General features: G+C 53.2%; 2 protein-coding genes across 3 annotated transcripts in view; one reads left to right on the top strand and one right to left on the bottom strand.

Annotated features, from left to right (window-relative positions):
• Positions 1-16,323, bottom strand: part of slc25a44a (solute carrier family 25 member 44a) — an 80,833-nt gene extending 64,510 nt beyond the window's left edge. The window contains exons 1-3 of one of the 2 annotated variants that reach the window (XM_080216141.1): positions 16,197-16,323; positions 7,850-8,506; positions 6,584-6,711 (exon numbers count right to left, since the gene is read on the bottom strand). In XM_080216141.1, coding sequence (XP_080072267.1) covers positions 6,584-6,711; positions 7,850-8,483 — 762 coding nt within the window. In that variant the 5' untranslated portion in view covers positions 8,484-8,506; positions 16,197-16,323. The remainder of the gene's footprint in view (positions 1-6,583; positions 6,712-7,849; positions 8,507-16,196) is intronic. The other variant, XM_080216140.1, reaches the window with a different exon arrangement.
• Positions 16,298-20,138, top strand: part of ireb2 (iron-responsive element binding protein 2) — a 55,736-nt gene continuing 51,895 nt past the window's right edge. The window contains exon 1 of the mRNA XM_080216139.1: positions 16,298-16,479. Within this exon, the coding sequence (XP_080072265.1) occupies positions 16,452-16,479 (28 nt within the window). The 5' untranslated portion in view covers positions 16,298-16,451. The remainder of the gene's footprint in view (positions 16,480-20,138) is intronic.

Below are 20,138 nucleotides of genomic sequence, written 5' to 3'. Positions count from 1 at the left end.
GTTGATCTTTCTCTACACCCTAGTCATAACTGTAACACTACATTCTGCATTCTCTCCTTTCCTTCTCTATGAATGGTATGCTTTGTCTGTATAGCTCGCAAGAGACAATACTTTTCACTGTATGCTAATACATATGACAATAATAAATCAAATCAAAATTTTCCCCACGCTTTCACTTAATTGTAACCTGGTGACACTTGCACTAGTCAATAGGTTATACTAAGGTTAGATTTCAAGCATCTTTTCAAGTTACTCAGAGACCTCCGGCCTCCCAGCGCGTTTTTCCTGCCAGTGGGATGTGGCGATTGTTTGTTAGCAGCAGGATTCTCTGGCCCTGCCGCCTCCAATAGGAATTCCCATTGATGTCACTCCATGCTGGCAGGAAACCTGTGGGCAGGGATGTGTTGTTGGTCGGACCTGAGAATCCCACCGGCACGAAGGGCCGAAGAATTCTGGCCCTTACAGTCCAAAGATGTGCGGGTTAGGTTGATTGGCCATACTAAATTGACCCTCGTGTCAGGGGAATTAGTAGGGTGGTATGTGCGGCTATGGGATTAAGGCCTGGGTGGGACTGTGGTTGATGCAGACTGCAGGAATTCTATGATGGGCAAGTTAGGTGGGTTGGTCATGCTAAACTCCCCATTAGTGTTTTAAGGTGTGCAGGGTAGATGGATTAACCATGCAAATGCGTGGGGTTACAGGGATAGACGGAGGAGAGGGCCAGGGTGGCATGCTCTTTTGAAAAATTGATGGAAAGTCAATGGGCTGAATGGCCTTCTCCTGCACTGTAGTGATTCCATGGTTCTATATGAACATCACTGGCAGGACTGCTTATCACACATCCCCAGTTGATCTTGAGACAGTGGTGATGAGCCACCTTCTTGAACCACTCCAGTCAAAATCTAAGCACTCTTATACGAGCAACACTGCTGTAGGCACACCCACAGTGGTGTTAGGAAAATAGTGCTTGGATTTTGACTCAGTGACAATGAAAGAACAGCAATATAAGTCTGCGTCAGGATGGTGAGTGGCTTGGAGGGAATGTTGGTTCCACTCTTCCTGCTGCCCTTGGCCTTTCAGGAGGCTGCAGGCACTGTTGTGGGAAATGCTGTCAAAGAATCCTAAAAGGTTCCTGTGGTACAATCTGCAGAGACTACACATAGTTCAATGGTGTTAGAGGGAATGGATGGTTAAGGTGGTGAATAGACTGCAGTAACTCTTTCCAACAAATCTTACGTGTTTTAAGAATTGCACAGTGGAGATTGTCTTGGTATATCTAATCCGGCATACCCTCTTATTTTCAATTTATGCTCAATTGCAACTGTTGATGTGCTGACCTTAAAAATCATCTGGCAAATCTGCTGCCTAAACACCAAAGTTTACAGAATCTTTCTGAATATTAATTGTCAATGACCCCACTAGCTGTCCCCCACAATTTTCTCTCATTCATAAGAATGCTACTGAAGCTGTCAATGAGATTAGCAAGGGAAAGCAAAGAAGTATGGGTGGTCCTAGTGGCAATGTAGGGAATACTCTATGCTGCAAGGTTAAATGCTGTTTTCAAAATCAAGCAGCCTCTGTAGCATTTTGAAAGCAGATAACATCTCAGAGGATACATTGAGAATATTGGGATCTGATACTTTCCAAAGGCAGTGCTTAGAGCGTCATTATAGACCAATGAGTAGCAGTGACTCCAGACTACCTGATCTATTCTTTATAGTCTGCCCTGAGGAATCAATGTCAGCAGGCTATTTGACTGTGGAGGACATTTCAGATTCAGAGCAGCCCATTCAAAGGGAGGAAATCAGTGATGGGTAAGTGAAGTGGCAGCTCTGGTTTGTGCTCTCCTCTCTCCACAGATCCCCACTCCTGCAGCTAAGTTTGGCTAACAGCACAGCACAGCACAGGAATTAGGTCCGGGATCATCCTGACCTGGTTCAACCAAAACTTTGCCATCTATTCAGCCATGGAGCTACAGGGAGCTTTGAGTTGGAATTCATAGAAACATTGAAGATTGGAGCAGGAGGAAGCCATTCAGCTGTTTGAGCCTACTCCGCATTCATTACGATCATGGCTGATCATCCAACTCAGTAGCCTAATCCGGCTTTCTCTGCATGACCTTCGATCTCATTCACCCCAAGTACCGCCTCTTGAATACATTCAATGTTTTGGCATCATCTACTTCCGTAGTAATGAATTCCACAGGCTCACCATTCTTTCGGTGAAAAAAACGTCTCTTCATCTCCATCCTAAATGGTCTACCCCAGATCCTCAGACTGTAACCCCTGGTTCCGGACACCCCCACCATCAGGAATATCCTCCCTGCATCTACCATGTCTAGTCCTGATAGAATTTAATAAGTCTCTATGAGATTCCCCCCTCATTCGTCTGAACTCCAGGAAAAAAACAATCCTAACCTTGTCAATCTCTCCTCATACATCAGTCCTGCCATTCCAGGAATCAGCCTGGTAAACCTTCGCTGCACTCCCTCGAGAGCAAGAACATTCTTCCTCAGAAAAGGAGACTAAAAGGGCACACAATACTCTCGGTGTGGCCTCACCAAAGCCCTGTATAATTGCAACAACACATCCCTGCTCCTGTACTCGAAACCTCTCGCAATGAAGGCCAACATGCCATTTGCTGCACTTACATGCTTACCTTCAGTGACTGGTGCACAAGGACACTCAGGTCTTGCTGCACACTCCCCTCTCCCAATTTACAGCCATTCAGGTGGTAGTCTGCCTTCTTGTTTTTTGCTTCCTCGTCCAAATCATCAATACTGTGAATAGCTGGGATCCCAGCACTGATCCCTGTGGCACCCCACCAGTTACTGCCTGCCAACTTGAAAAGCACACATTAATTCCTACTCTTTGTTTCCTCTCTGCCAACCAGTTTTCTATCCACCTCAATACACTTGCCCCAATCCCATGCACTTTAATCTTGCACGATAATCTCCTATGTGGGACTTTGTCAAACGCTTTCTGAAAGTCCAAATATACCACATTGACTGGCTCCCCCTTGTCAACTCTACTAATTACATCTTCAAAGAATTTCAACAGATTTAACAAGAATGATTTCCCCTTCATCAATCCATGCTGACTCTGTATGATCCTGCCACTATCAAGCCTTGGAATATGTGCACCTCGTACAGCTAGATTGGCAACGATTCCCAAGCCAGTAGCCAGTCTAAGATGGCCTGCTCTCTAGTTGGTTCCTCCACCACATATTGGTCAAGAAAGCTATCCTGTATACACTCCGGGAATTCCTCCTCTACATCACTGTGTCTAATTTGATTTGCCTAATCTATGTGCAGATTAAAATCACCCATGATCACTGATATTCCCGTGTCACATGCATCTCTGATTTTGTGTTTAATGCCATTCCCAACATCACCACTGCAGGTTGCTAGTCTACATATGACACCCACTAATGTTTTTTGCTCACCCCGATATTTCTCAACTCTACCCATACAGACTCCATGTTGTCAAAGCTAATTTCCTTTTGCACTTCTAATTTTCTCTTTATAACCAGCAGTCACAGTCTACCACCTTTTCTTTACACCTATCCTTCCTAAATATTGAATACCCTGGGTCATTCAATTCCTACCACTGGTCTCCATAGTCCCAGTTATATTGTACTCATTTATTTGTGCGACTAGTTCATCCACTTCATTGCAAATACTCTGCGCTTTAAGGCACAGAGCCTTTAAGCTTGTCCTTTCAATATTATTTGCTTTGCTCTCAGTATTTTTCTCTATAGCCCTGTTTGAACTTTGTCGTTGGTTCCTCTGCCCTTTTCTACCTTTTGTTTTTGTCCTTGCTCCCTCCTTCTCTGACTCTACACATAGGTTCCCTTCCCCGGTATATTAGTTTAAACCCTATCCAACTGCCCTAGCAAACAGTCCCCCAAGGGGATTAATTCCAATGAACACCAGTACTGATTGAATTGCTAAATGGTTTCTGTCCTTCTCTCTGAAATAAGATTTCAAATTATAGGGGTGGAATTTTCCTGTCCCGCCCGCTATGGGAATTGTAAAGACGGGACAGGACCATGCAAAGGTCAGTTGACCTCCGGCAGGATTTTCTGGTCTTGGGCGAGTGCAGCCGGAAAATCGAGCCCACAGGGCTTTGAACCCTGGTAAAATTGGATTCAGAATCAGTGCAGAAGTAGGCCATTGAGCCCATCAACTCTGCATGGACTCTACAACAGAACATTCCACCCAGACCCTAACCCTATAACCTCACATAATTACCCCGCTAATCCCCATAACCTACAAATCATGGTATACTAAGGGGCAATTGTGGGAAGAAACTGGAGCATCTGGAGGAAACCCAAGCAGACATGGGGAGAACGTGCAGACTCCACACAGACAGACACACAAGGCCGGAATTGAACCTGGTCCCTGGTGCTGTGAAGAAGCAGTATTAACCACCGTGTTACCCTTAAAATAATGGTTTAATGATTACAATTACTGAGACTCGGTTTCATTTCCAAATGTTAGTAATTAAATTTAAATTTCACCAGTTGCCATGGTAAGATTTGAACCCATATCCTCAGAGCATTAAATTACAAATTCATTGACATTACCACTACACTGCCATCTCCTTCCATGAAGAAATGCTCAAATTACTTATCCATTCTTCCTACTTTTAAAATAGAATATTCACGTTCAACTACAACACTGTTTAAAGAGTTTAGTTTATTTATTAGTGTCACAAGTCAGCTTGCATTAACACTGCAATGAAGCTATTGTGAAAATCCCCTAATCATCACACTCCGAGGCATGTTTGAGCACACCGAGAGAGAATTTCGCTTGGTCAATGCACCTAACCAGCATGCCTTTTGGACTCCGGGAGGAAACGGGAGCACCCAGAGGAAACCTATGCAGACATAGGAAGAATGTGCAAACTGCACACAGTGACCCAAGCCGGGAATCGTACCCGGCTCCCTGTCTGTGTGAGGCAGCAGTGTTAGCCACTGTGCCAATCGTGTCACCCTATTGAATGGCCAGTAAGGGGATACACAGTAAGGCAGTTCCACGATGTCAGTAATAGGACTGCATTGCCAGGAAAGGCAATTCAGAGCATCAGCACCTTGCATTCACAGCCTAATAGTCAAACTGATGGATTTGAAATCTATCCGGATTTTCCAACATACGTTCAAATCCTGCCGATTGTGCTTTTAGCATCAAGGCGATAATCAAATCCATCACACAAGCTTCCTGTGAACGGGAATGCAGGACGATCAAAGACTGATTCCAAACATGTTTAAAGTAGTTTTGTTGTCATGTTTGGCACTGCATTGCATTTCACAAGTGTTCAGTATGCATCCTTGATTTTTGAAAAAGACAAGTTTCAAAAGTTACAGAAATGTTGTGGACCAGTACTTTCCCCCTAAACATTAAACCAAATGTAAAAGCACAGGAGGTAATGGGACAAATTACTGCGGATGCTGGAATCTGAAACCAAAAGAGAAAATGCTAGAAAATCTCAGCAGGTCTGGCAGTATCTGTAAGGAGAGAAAAGAGCTGATGTTTCAAGTCCAGATGACCCTTTGACGAAACTTTGGCAAAGGGTCATGGACTCGAAACATCAACTCTTTTCTCTCCTTACAAATGCTGCCAGACATGTTAACATAACGGGACATCTGGTCAACGTCATTACGCAGTAACAAAGTGCAACAGAAATTGTAATCCTGGGGTGAGATCTGCAACTTGTAAACACTCTCATTTGCAGAGTCTAATAGAACAGGTTTCTGTTTGGATTTTATCTCCCTGACAGTAGGTGTCAAGGCCAGAACAACCTGTTGTTGATCACTAGATAGTATGGAGCAAATAGCAAACAGCAAGAGAAGCCCTGAATGGTTCCTTAACCTAGGGATAACCCTTTCAGCTCACCTTTATCTGCTATTAGATAACTCTGTGCAAACTGGCAATAAATCCAGAGCCTTTCTGCTCTGTATACAGAGTGGTGTTGTTGCTCACTATTCAGGCAGGGGAGGTGTGTGATCATTATATTAGAAAATCAGCTCCTTTTGATAGCTGACTTTTTAAAAAAGACAAGAACCGAGTTGGGTTTTAAGACATTGCTGGTGACAATTATCCAGGGCAAAGCAGCTTATTGACCAACTGAAATGTTCACTCTTTCCACCACCAGTGTGAGAATCATGACTACCACTTGCGCTGCAGCAACTCACCAAGGTTCCTTCAGCAGCACCTCACTAAACCCTGAGTTCCACAACCTAGAAGGACAGGGTTAGCTGATTATTGTGAGGGGTTACAGGAATAGGGTGGGGGAAAGGTCCTCTTGGAGGACCAGTGCAGCCTTGATGGGCCAAATGGCCTCTTCCGCACTGTATGAATTCTATGATAAGGGCAGAAGTGCAATACTACCTGCAAATCGCACACTATCTCCATTTTGAATTTAACCACTGTTCCTTCATCATTGCTGGGTCAAAATCCTTGAGCCCTAACTTTCATTACACTGACTGCAGCACTTCTCGTGAGAAAGTAGCAGTATATATGCTGGCCTTATCAGTGACACCTATAGACAGAGAGTGGCATTAAGAAAACAATTATCCTCACCTGAACCCGAGCCCTGACCACATCCATCGGATTGGTGAGTGTTGATGCAGTGATTGCTGCCATTGGTCCAGCGATCCCCTGAAGGAGCAGATGAGGACACTCATTGGGAACTAGTTTGGATAGCTGCTCTGTAATTCAGACACAATTCAAGGGATCAATGACTAGATGCACACAATCAGAGGATTCTACACTCAGCTACCTTACAGTAATATCACAAGCATATGACAGGTTTATATGTGGACTTCGTACCTTATTGGGGGTACATGGGAGAGAATTTACCATGGCCAATGAACCTAACCAGCAGGCCTTTCAGATGATGGGAGGAAACCCATGCAGAAATGGGAAGAATGTGCAGACCCCACACAAACAGTGACCCTGGTGAGGCCACACCTGGAGTACTGTGTACAGTTTTGGTCTCCTTACTTGAAAAAGGATATACTAGGCCTGGAGGGGTGTAGAGGAGATTCACTAGGTTAATTCTGGAGTTGAGAGAGTTGATTTATGAGGAAAGACTGAGTAGATTGGGGCTATAATCTTTGGAATTCAGAAGAATGAGGGGAGATCTTATAGAAACATGTAAGATTATGAAGGGAATAGATAAGATAGAAGCAGGGAAGTTGTTTTCCACTGGTGAATGAAACTAGAACTAAGGGGCGTAGCCTCAAAATAAGGGGGAGCAGATTTAAGACTGAGTTGAGGAGGAACGTCTTCACACAAAATGAATCTGTGGAATTCCCTGCCCAGTGAAATAGTTGAAGCTCCCCGTCCTATCCCCATGTATTTACGATAGCCCATATCCCTGACACTAAGGGACAATTTATCATGGCCAATCAACCTAACCTGCACATCTTTGAACTGCGGGAGAAAATTGGGGCACCTGGACCAAACCCACGCAGGCATGGGGAGAATGTGCAGAATCCCACAGACAGTGACCTAAACTGGGAATTGAACCCGGGTCCTTGGTGCTGTGAGGCAGCAGCGCTAACCACTGTGCACTGTGCCGCCCTGCTGAAGAATGTTTTCAATTTTACTAAATTCATTCTGATGAAAAGTAATGCAGTAAAGTGAAGTTAAAAGTAAAGTTTGACTTGAACAGGTGCCGGAGTATGGTGACTCAGGGAATTTCACAGTAACTTCACCGCAATGTTAATGTAAGCCTTACTTGTAACTGATCAATTAGTTACAATTATTTATGTCCAGTATGTTTATAAGGTGAAATAATAGCAGCTGAGGACATGATAGGGAGGGAACTGTAGCCTCACATACCTGCATAGAAGTGATAGAAAGGCCACCACATCGCACTGTTAGGAACGTATGTCATCAAAGAGGCTAGGTATCCTCTGTAAAACCCCTTTGGTCCGTCAATCCTGAAAATCTGAGTGATGACCTCCTGTGTACGTCCGAATACTTGCTTGTATTCCCCCTCAGTTGACGACAGCTTGAATCTGCCCAGGTTCCCCGCATGGCCCGCCACCATCAGGTGTTGAGAAATTATATCAATGGGCACAATGATGCTCTGTGCCACAAGCGATGCTGCGCCTCCTGCCACAAGCGACTTAATGGCATTACTATTGCTGTACTTGGATACGTGCATACGTACCAGCTCATAGGTAGTAATATACCCTTGGCCAGAGATCAGGGTCAACGTGTTCACTGGAAAGCCTCTGTAAAGTCCTCGTACACCCTCAGCTTGTAGGATTTTAAAGAATGCATCAACAGTGCCAAGATAACGACTCTTCCCCTTTTGTACCTGAAGTCTTGTCCGGATCAGTGCGACTGGATATACTGTAAGCCGCAGTGACAGAGCCATAAAAACCCCAATGCAGTAGAATTTTTTCTTGTCCAGGTCGTTCCATTCTATTATCTGAACATTTCGCTTCTCTTGCATCTTTTTGGTCATAGCCGCTCCTCACACCCAGATATCTGCAAATGTTCAGGAAGGATACTCAGTTTCAGAACTCTTATACAAGTTACAAAATTATTTTTTCCCCAGAATGTACACAAAATTTAGTGCAAGGATAAAGAATTTGACTGTCCTCTCTCTTACAGGTACATGAACTCTCCTATCAATACGTGTAATTTGAACAACCATCAAGTTAACCAAAACAGCACATTATGTCACGTGATGAGAAATATAAGACATGGCTTCCTCCTACAGATGTCCCCAGCATGAATACTTTCTCTCCTTGCTGTGTTGCTCAAGGCCACTGGGAAAATTTCATGACAGGTGTGTCTTTCAAGTGGCCATTCTAAAGGGGCAGTGAATTGAGACAGAAAGTGAAAATAGCCTATTCAACCATGAAAGACATCATTGGCATTCTGATCCTGTCGAAATTCAAGAGTTTTCCAGCACAGCAATTGTTCCTCAGTAACCCAGGAGTTGACTGTAGTCTTCAGGTTATATGCACACCATACATTGTGACTACAAAGGCTGATTCATTTGTTCCCTCCTGCAGTGTCCTTCCTCCTGATGCTAAGACATTGGATCCATGGTCCATCCCTAATTGAGCTTGAGGTGGTTGTGGTGAGCTGTTTTCTTGAATTGCTGAAGTCCATGTGGTGTAGGTACACCCACAGTGCTATTAACGGGACAAAGTAGAAAGGGTCGAGAACTTCAAGTTTTTAGGTGTCCAGAACTTCTCTTGGTCCACCCATGCTGACACTCTAGTTAAGAAAGGCCACCTCTAATTTCTCAGGAGACTAAGGAAATTTGGCATGTCAGCTATGACTCTCATGAACTTGTACAGATGCACCATAGAAAGTACTCTTTCTGGTTGCATCACAGCTTGGTATGGCTCCTGCTCTGCCCAAGACTGCAAGGAACTACAAAAGGCTGTGAAAGTAGTCCAATCCATCACGCAAAACAGCCTCCCATCCATTGACACTGCCTACTCTTCCTGCTGCCTCGGCAAAGCAGCCAGCACAATTAAGGACACCACACACCCCAGACATTCTTTCTTCCACCTTCTTCCGTCGGGAAAAAGATACAAAATTCTGAGGTCATGTACCAACCGACTCAAGTTTCTTCCCTGCTGCTGTCAGACTTTTGAATGGACTTACCTTGCATTAAGTTGATCTTTCTTTACACCCTAGCTATGAATATAACACTACATTCTACATTCTCTCATTTCCTTCTGTATGGACGACATGCTTTGTCTGTTTAGCTTGCAAGAAACAATACTTTTCACTGTATACTAATACATGTGACAATAATAAAATCAAATCAAAAGTTAGGGAGGGTGTTCCAGGATTGTTCTTGGACAGTCAGTCAGTCCATGTGGTATAGGTACACCCAATGATGCTGTTAGGGGGTGTTCCAGGATTTTGACATTAAGAACATAAGAAATAGGAACAGGAGTAGGCCATCTAGCCCTTTGAGCCTGCCCCACCGTTCAATGAGATCATGGCTGATCTGAAGTGGATCAGTTCCACTTACTCGCCTGCTCCCCATAACCCTTAATTCCCTTATCGATCAGAAATCTATCTACCTGTGACTTAAACATATTCAACGAGGTAGCCTCCACTACTTCAATGGGCAGAGAATTCCAGAGATTCATCACCCTCAGAGAGAAGTAGTTCCTCCTCAACTCTGTTCTAAACTGTGTCACCCCCCACCCCCCCTTATTTTGAGGCTGTGCCCTCTAGTTCTGGTTTCCTTTCTAACGGAAAGAATCTCTCTACCTCTACCCTATCTAGCCCCTTCATTATCTTGTAAGTCTCGATAAGATCCCCCCTCAGCCTTCTAAACTCCAACGAGTACAGGCCCAATCTACTCAATCTCTCCTCATAAGCTAACCCCCTCATCTCCGGTATCAGCCTGGTGAACCTTCTCTGTACTCCCTCCAAGGCCAAAATACCCTTGCGCAAATAAGGCAACCAAAACTGCACACAGTACTCCAGTTGCAGCCTCACCAGTGTCTTGCACAGTTGCAGCAAGACCTCCCTGCTCTTATATTCTATCCCCCTCGCTATAAAGGCCAACATTCCATTCAACTTCTTGGTCACCTGCTGCACCTGCAGACTGAGGTTTTGCGATTCATGCATAAGGACCCCCAGGTCCCTCTGCATCGTAGCATGCTGCAACTTTTCACTATTTAAATAATATTCCATTGAATTTGATGATCAGCCATGATCAAAATGAATGGCACAGCAGGATTGAAGGGCCAAATGGCCTCCTCCTGCTTCTAGTTTCTGTTTCTAATTGTGGATCCTGTAATAAATGTCATTAAATGTACTACTGCACCTAGAGAAACCAGTGTTCAATGCTTCTCTTAAAAGCATTTCCAAATCAAAATGTTCACACAGCATATGTTTGATTTTTCTCTTAGATAAAATACATAATATATAAAATACACAAATGTGAACCCAAATAGCAGGCTCTTCAAATTGGACAAATTTTGTCCTACCTAATATTAGTTGCTTCCTTGTCATTGAAATTTCTAAAATAAAAGCTAGCACGACTGAGCAATGTTGCTAACTGTTCCCCTACTCCAGCCAACAAACCCTGAAGCAAACAGACATTCAGACACCACATGGTCCACATCAAGAACAAAATATGAAAGGAGAATCTGCAGGCTGATTAATGTGATGCTCTTTCTGACAGGGTAAATCTTTAATGTGGAAAGAATTTCCCCCGTTTGGATTTTTTATTCATTCATTCTTGTGATGCCGACATAGCTAGAATTTGTTGCCTGACCCAAATTAAACTTGCAAAGAATGTGCTGAGGTGCTATGTTGACCTGTTGTGGTCCATCAGGTACTCCCTCACCCGAACACCAATCCCCGCCAACCCTCCACCCCTGTCCCTCCAGATTCCAATCTCCCCTCTACGTGCACTCTTTTCTCCCCCATTCCGACACCCCTCCCCTGCACACCACTCTGCCCCCGCACTGCCTCTCCTCATTCTGCTCCACTCTTCCTTTCCTACTCCCATCAATCTTCACTCTGCCTTCACCAACCCCCTTTCCCCACACCCACACGATCAATACCCTCTTCTCCCACCAAATGCCTCCTCCCCCACCCCGATCAATCCCCTCTGCTTGCATCAATCTCCTCTTCCCCCACAAATCCCTACTCCATTCAATCCACCCTCCCCCTCCAAACACCCCCAATCCTCTCTTCTCCAATCCCCAGCCCACAGCCACGAATTGCTCCTCCCCCATGTAGCCCCACCTACTCACCCCCCCCATCAACCTCTCATCCATTAATTCCCCTCCATCCCATCAAAACCCCCCCAACCTATTAATCACCCCTCCTCCCCATCAATCCACCCTTCCTTCCTCCCTCCATCAGTCCCCTGCCCCCCAATTCTCTCCATTCAACCATCCCTCTCTGCCCACCCATCCCCCACCCCACCAACCTCTCCCTCCCCCCCAACCCCCTCCACCCATGCCACTAACCCCCCACCCCCTACCCCCCCCACGCCACTAACCCTCCCACCCCCTCCTCCGTCCCACGCCACTAACCCCCCACCCCCTCCCCCCCCACACCACTAACCCCCCACCCCCTCCCCCCTCCCACGCCACTAACCCCCCACCCCTCCCCCCTCCCGCGCCACTAACCCCCCACCCCCTCCCCCCTCCCGCGCCACTAACCCCCCACCCCCTCCCCCCTCCCACGCCACTAACCCCCCACCCCCTCCCCCCTCCCACGCCACTAACCCCCCACCCCCTCCCCCCTCCCACGCCACTAACCCCCCACCCCCTCCCACGCCACTAACCCCCCCACCCCCTCCCCCCTCCCACGCCACTAACCCCCCCACCCCCTCCCACGCCACTAACTCCCCCACCCCCTCCCCCCTCCCACGCCACTAACCCCCCCACCCCCTCCCCCCTCCCACGCCACTAACCCCCCCACCCCCTCCCCCCTCCCACGCCACTAACCCCCCCACCCCTACCCCCTCCCACGCCACTAACCCCACCACACCACTAACCCCCCCCACCCCCTCCCACGCCACTAACCCCCCCACCCCTACCCCCTCCCACACCACTAACCCCCCCACCCCCTCCCACGCCACTAACCTCCCCCCCCACGCCACTAACCTCCCCCCCCACGCCACTAACCTCCCCCCCCAACGCCACTAACACCCCCACCCCCTACCCCCTCCCACGCCACTAACCCCCCACCCCTACCCCCTCCCACGCCACTAACCCCCCCACCCCCCTCCCACGCCACTAACCCCCCCACCCCCTCCCACGCCACTAACCCCCCCCCACCCCCTACCCCCTCCCACGCCACTAACCCCCCCCACCCCTACCCCCTCCCACGCCACTAACCCCCCCCCCACCCCTACCCCCTCCCACGCCACTAACCCCCCCCCACCCCTACCCCCTCCCACGCCACTAACCCCCCCCCACCCCTACCCCCTCCCACGCCACTAACCCCCACCCCCTCCCACGCCACTAACCCCCCACCCCCTCCCACGCCACTAAACCACCCACCCCCTCCCACGCCACCTCCCCACTGCCCCCGTGTCCTTCAACCCCCCCCATGTCCCTCAACCCCTTCCCCCCCGTGTCACTCAACCCCCCACCCCCCCGTGTCCCTCAACCCCCCACCCCCCCGTGTCCCTCAACCCCCCCTCCTCCCCCCCCCCGTGTCCCTCAACCCCCCCTCCTCCCCCCCCCGTGTCCCTCAACCCCCCCCTCCTCCCCCCGTGTCCCTCAACCCCCCTCCCCCCACCTCCCTGGGTCCCTCAAACCCCCTCCCCCGTGTCCCTCCCCCCCACCCCCATCCCCCACCCCAGCCTCCACTCCCCCCCACCCACCCTCCACTCCCCTCCCCCCCACCCCCTCCCCATCCCCCCACTCCACTCCACCCCACCCCCACCACCTTCCTCCCCCCCCATCCCCCCTCCCTCCTCCACCCCTCCCCCCTCCCCACCCCTCCCCCCTTCCCCACCCCCTCCACCCCTTCAACCTCCACCCCTCCCCCCTCCCCCACCCCCCACTCCCTCCCCCCCACCCCCCACTCCCTCCCCCCCCACCCCCCACTCCCTCCCCCACCACTTCCCCCCGTCTTCCCCCACCCCTCCCCCCCCCCGTCTCCACCTCCCCCACTCCCCCCTCCCCCTCCCCATTCCCCCCTCCCCCCACACCTCGTCCCTCCCCCTCCCCCCACTCCCCACTCCCCTCGTCCCTCCTCCCTCCCCCCCACCCCATTCCCCCCTCCTCCCTCACCCCATTCCCCCCTCCTCCCTCCCCCCCCACCCCATTCCCCCCTCCTCCCTCCCCCCACCCCATTCCCCCCTCCTCCCTCCCCCCCCACCCCATTCCCCCCTCCTCCCTCCCCCCCCACCCCATTCCCCCCTCCTCCCTCCCCCCCCACCCCATTCCCCCCTCCTCCCTCCCCCCCACCCCATTCCCCCCTCCTCCCTCCCCCCCAACCCCATTCCCCCCTCCTCCCTCTCCCCGTCCCTCCCCCTCCCCCTCTTCCCTCCCCCCTACCCCACTCCCCCCTCCCCCGCGTCCCTCCCCCCACCCCACTCCCCTCGTCCCTCCCCCCGTCCCTCCCCCCTCCCCCCCAAACCCTCGTCCCTCCCCCTCCCCCCAACCCACTCCCCCTCCCCCCCACCCCTCGTCCCTCCCCCCTCCCCCCAACCCACTCCCCCTACCCCTCCCCACTCCCCCCACCCCTCGTCCCTCCCCCTCACCCCACTCCCCCCAACCCCCCCACCCCTCGTCCCTCCCCCTCACCCCACTCCCCCCCCACCCCCTCCCCCCTCCCCCCACCCCTCCCCCCTCCCCCTCACCCCACTACCCCTCCCCCCTCTCACCCCCCTCCCCCCACCCCCCCCCACCCCTCCCCCAAACCCCCTCCCACCCCTCCCACCCCTCCCCCCTCCCACCCCTCCCCCTCCCACCCCTCCCCCCTCCCACCCCTCCCCCCTCCCCTCGTCCCTCCCCCCTCCCCTCGTCCCTCCCCCCTCCCCGCCACCCATCGTCCCTCCCCCCTCCCCCCACCCCTCGTCCCTCCCCCCTCCCCGCCACCCCTCCCCCCCACCCCCCGCCCCTCGTCCCCGCCCCTCCCCCCTCCCCCCTCGTCCCCGCCCCTCCCCCCCCCCTCCCCCCCACCCCTCCCCCCTCCCCCCGCCCCCCGCCCCTCCCCCACCCCTCCCCCCCACCCCTCGTCCCTCCCCCACCCCTCCCCCCTCCCCCCCGTCCCTCCCCCCACCCCTCCCCCCCACCCCTCGTCCCTCCCCCCACCCCTCCCCCCCACCCCTCCCCCCTCCCCCCCGTCCCTCCCCCCACCCCTCCCCCCACCCCTCCCCCCTCCCCCCCGTCCCTCCCCCCACCCCTCCCCCCCACCCCTCGTCCCTCCCCCCACCCCTCCCCCCCACCCCTCGTCCCTCCCCCCACCCCTCCCCCCCACCCCTCGTCCCTCCCCCCACCCCTCCCCCCCACCCCTCGTCCCTCCCCCCACCCCTCCCCTCGTCCCTCCCCCCCTCCCCTCGTCCCTCCCCCCTCCCCCCCACCCCCTCGTCCCTCGTCCCTCCCCGCCACCCCTCCCCCCCACCCCCCGCCCCTCGTCCCCGCCCCTCCCCCCCCCACCCCTCCCCCCACCCCTCGTCCCTCCCCCACCCCTCCCCCCCACCCCTCGTCCCTCCCCCACCCCTCCCCCCCACCCCTCGTCCCTCCCCCCCACCCCTCCCCCCCACCCCTCGTCCCTCCCCCACCCCTCGTCCCTCGTCCCTCCCCCCACCCCTCCCCCCCACCCCTCGTCCCTCCCCCACCCCTCGTCCCTCGTCCCTCCCCCCACCCCTCGTCCCTCGTCCCTCCCCCCACCCCTCGTCCCTCGTCCCTCCCCCCACCCCTCGTCCCTCGTCCCTCCCCCTCCCCCCTCGTCCCTCCCCCTCCCCCCCACCCCTCGTCCCTCCCCCCTCGTCCCTCCCCCCCACCCCTCGTCCCTCCCCCCTCGTCCCTCCCCCCAACCCCTCGTCCCTCCCCCCTCCCCCCCACCCCTCGTCCCTCCCCCCTCACCCCTCGTCCCTCCCCCCTCCCCCCCACCCCCTCGTCCCTCGTCCCTCCCCCCCACCCCCTCGTCCCTCCCCCCCACCCCCTCGTCCCTCCCCCCTCGTCCCTCCCCCCTCACCCCTCCCCCCCCACCCCTCGTCCCTCCCCCCTCCCCCCTCCCCCCTCGTCCCTCCCCCCCCCGTCCCTCCCCCCCCCCAACCCCTCGTCCCTCCCCCCTCCCCCCCCGTCCCTCCCCCCCCCAACCCCTCGTCCCTCCCCCCTCCCCCCTCCCCCCCACCCCCTCGTCCCTCCCCCCCAACCCCTCGTCCCTCCCCCACCCCCTCGTCCCTCCCCCCACCCCCTCGTCCCTCCCCCCCACCCCCTCGTCCCTCCCCCCCTCGTCCCTCGTCCCTCCCCCCCACCCCCTCGTCCCCTCCCCCCCACCCCCTCGTCCCTCCCCCCCTCGTCCCTCGTCCCTCCCCCCCACCCCCTCGTCCCTCCCCCCCACCCCCTCGTCCCTCCCCCCCACCCCCTCGTCCCTCCCCCCCACCCCCTCGTCCCTCCCCCCCACCCCCTCGTCCCTCGTCCCTCCCCCCCACCCAACCACCACAACACCCCTATCCCCCAACCCATCAATCCTTCCCCCCCCCCCGGGCTCCTACCCCGTTCCTGCGGGTCAGAAGTCACTCTCTCGGCTGCTCCATCGGGAAAGCGGTTGGTTGGGTATTTCTCCCGGGTGATGACAGGCCGGGAGGGCTTGTGAAGCCCTCACCTCTGTCCTTGCCGCTTCCCGGCGGCCGCAGCGGCCGTTGCTAGCCGGGCTCGGAAGCAGCGCGCTGATTGGCTGTGGCGAGGCGGCCAATGCGGGTTGGGTTTGTTGCGGGGCTGCGGCTGTCGTGCCTCACCTGGAGCGAGCGATGGCGGCGGAGAGAGCAGCAGCAGCAGGTAGGAGAGAGGATCGGGGAAAGGGAGTGAGTGAGGATTGGGGAGAGGGACGAAGGGGGTGGAGAGAGAGAGCGACACGGGGGAGAGAGAGAGAGAGGGTCACCGGGGGCAGGAGGGGGGAAGAGAGAGGGACAAGGGGGGAGGAGTGGGGGAGAGAGAGAGAGAGGGACACGGGGGGGGAGGGGTGGGGGGAGAGGGAGGGACACGGGGGGGAGGGGTAGGGGGGGAGAGGGAGGGACACGGGGGGGGAGGGGTGGGGGGAGAGGGAGGGACACGGGGGGGAGGGGTAGGGGGGGAGAGGGAGGGACACGGGGGGGAGGGGTAGGGGGGGAGGGGTAGGGGGGAGAGGGAGGGACACGGGGGGGAGGGGGAGAGGGAGGGACACGGGGGGAGGGGGAGAGGGAGGGACACGGGGGGGAGGGGTAGGGGGGGAGAGGGAGGGACACGGGGGGGAGGGTAGGGGGGGAGAGGGAGGGACACGGGGGGGAGGGGTAGGGAGGGACACGGGGGGGGAGGGGTAGGGAGGGACACGGGGGGGGAGGGGTAGGGAGGGACACGGGGGGGGGAGGGGTAGGGAGGGACACGGGGGGGGGAGGGGTAGGGAGGGACACGGGGGGGAGGGGTAGGGGGGAGGGGTAGGGGGGAGGGGGAGGGACACGGGGGGGGAGGGGTAGGGGGGAGAGGGAGGGACACGGGGGGGGGAGGGGTAGGGGGGAGAGGGAGGGACACGGTGGGGGAGGTGGGGGGAGAGGGAGGGACACGGGGGGAGGAGGGGGGAGAGGGAGGGACACGGGGGGGAGAGGGAGGGACACGGGGGGGAGAGGGAGGGACACGGGGGGGAGGAGGGGGGAGAGGGAGGGACACGGGGGGGAGGAGGGGGGAGAGGGAGGGACACAGAGGGGGGAGAGGGAGGGACACGGAGGGGGGAGAGGGAGGGACACGGGGGGGGGAGGAGGGGGGAGAGGGAGGGACACGGGGGGGAGGGGGGAGAGGGAGGGACACGGGGGGAGGGGGGAGAGGGAGGGACACGGGGGGGAGAGGGAGGGACACGGGGGGGAGGAGGGGGGAGAGGGAAGGACACGGTGGGGGAGGGAGGGGGAAGAGGGAGGGACACGGGGGGAGGAGGGGGGGTGAGAGGGAGGGACACGGGGAGGAGGGGGGAGAGGGAGACTGGAGGGGGAGGGAGAGAATGAACTGGGTGAGGGGGTGAGAAAAAAGGTAGGGAGTGAGAAGAGGGGATGACGGAGGAAGAGGCGAGAGGGAAGATAGGGAGGGAGTGAGGAAAGAGAAAAAGGAGAGTGTGAGGGAGGAGAGGGAGGGAAGAAAGAGAGAAAATAAAGATAGTGAGAAGAGGGAATGAGGGAGGAAGTGGAGAGAAGATAGGAAGGGAGTGAGGAAAGAAAAAAGATGGTGAGAGTGTGAGGGAGGAGAGAGAGAAGATAGCGGATGAGGGAGGGAGTGAGGGTGGCAAGGAGCTGAAGATAGGGAGGGGTTAAGAGAGGGTGGAGGAAAGGGCGATTGGAGAGGGTGGGGGAAGAAGAGTGTATGGGAGTGTGAGAAGGGGGACAATGTGAGGGAGGGTCGGAGGGCAGTGATCCAATATTTAAAAGGACATTGGAACTGAGCAGGGGGTGTCAGTAGATTTGCTGCCACGATTTGTATTAAAAATGCTCTGAATCTTAACAATTTCCATGCTGTTACAAATAAGGTTGCAAGTGTAGATATGCTGTATCACCAGTAGTTGGTTCTCCTTCATGTCTCTTCTGGGTTGATCTGAAATGGCTGTTGCAGTCTGATTTGATCGAAAACAGGCAGCTTTCATTGCTGCTGCAGTGATGTTGCTGTGATTGCGAGGTTACCAGCATATTTCTGTATGTCAAGGCATAAAAGAATTCTAGTTCAGGTCACTTGCTGGTTTAAGGGAATAGTTATTAAATTGTTCAGTAAAAGAATTCATTCTTAATCTCAAACTAGGAGAACGTAATTTCATTCTGTGATGAACCCTGTATGTTTTCTCTAATGCTTGGACTTTGAGTTGACATGTTAAATTACTGACATAATTTTCAGTGTATTAAAGATGCAAGGGATCCTAGTGCGGTTAATAAGAAATTTTGCCTGAGAAAATGCCCTCCATTTTAGCTAGAATATGTCCAAGCTGGTTTGATAAATTCTTAAATCTGTGGCTTACTCCTGGCATTCCAGGTAAAGCTTCTGTGTCAAATTAAAAGTTATGTAACCTTTCTTTCCTTAATGTTCACGGACACTGGCCCAAATATCAACCATGCCTTTACTGAGTTGTGTGAATGCGTAGCATTCCAACCAAATAAAATCTCAATTGTATGAATGCAACTTTACATTATAACATTTTCTCCAGGGAATGATATAAAGCAAAGACTGAAAACTTTCTCTGGAGTGCTTAACTTCACAGCTGGATTTTCAAAATGTGAAGACATCTGTGTGAAGAAGTGAGGGGTTTATTTCCCCTGCAGATTCTTCTCCAAGCCCCATACACCATCCAGTCTCGGAGCATAATTGCTATTCATTCACTGTCACGGGGTCAAAATCCTGGCATTCCCTCCCAAGTGGCACAGTGGTTAGCTGTGCCACAGGGACCTGGATTTGATTTGCAGCTTTGGGTCACTGTCTGTGCAGAGTCTGCACATTCTCCCCATGTCTGTGTGGGGTTCCTCTGGGCGTTCCAGTTTCCTCCCATAGTCCGAAAGGCATGCTGGTTAGGTGCATTGGTCATGCTTAATTCTCCCTCAGTATACAGGCACCGGAGTGTGACGATTAGGGGATTTTCACAGTAACTTCATTGCAATGTTAATGTAAGCCTACTTGTCACATTAATAAAAAGCTTTTTTTAAACTTTTAAACTAAACTAACATCACTGTGGGTCTGCCCAAGCCAACAGGCTGCAGCAGTTGAAGAATGGGGCTGTCAAGGGCATCCAGATGTGGGCAATGAAAGCTGACATTGCCAACAAAATCCATAATAACACAGTGATATTTTTTCAAAAGTTAGTTTATTCATCACAAATAAAGCTTACATTAACACTAATGAAGTTTCTGTGAAATTCCCCTTGTCGACTCACGCCGGCACCTGTTTGGGTCAATGCACCTAACCAACTAAAAATAAAAATACAATTTTGGTTGATTCTGTTTGGCAAGTGATTGTCGCTTCTAAGGGTAATTGGAGAATGAGGTATCAGCTTCAATTTTTTTTTACTAGTTTTGACTGCAGCCACATTTATTCTTCCTGCAAATTTAATAGTCTGGATTTACATTTCCCATTGCAGTTTTTTTTGTCTTATATAATATCGCACTAGATGTGGAAAAGTCCAACTTTCTATGGCTGTCCCTCATAACTTGGGCATTCATGTATCTCTCTGCACTGCTCCAAACTTTGAACTTCTCCTTTGTCTCACTGATCAGAAAATGAAAAGGTTCTCAGAAGTATAGTTGATCAAAGCTCTTACTAATTCCTCCGAATTATGGAAATTGAACACTAATAATAGCGTTTACGTTTAATAACATGAAGCAATAGAAGCAAGCCATTTCAGGCGAGCTGTTTTGCATTTGCTGAGGATTGAAATAAGAATGTATTGAATGTATTCCAGGAATATGATGCTTGAAGGATATATTGTAAATGGTGGATGT

The sequence above is a fragment of the Carcharhinus amblyrhynchos genome, chromosome 32 (genome assembly GCF_965287045.1).
Source record: "Carcharhinus amblyrhynchos chromosome 32, sCarAmb.v2.hapA, whole genome shotgun sequence".
Lineage (NCBI taxonomy): Eukaryota > Metazoa > Chordata > Chondrichthyes > Carcharhiniformes > Carcharhinidae > Carcharhinus > Carcharhinus amblyrhynchos.
This window is presented reverse-complemented; position numbering and strand designations above follow the sequence as displayed.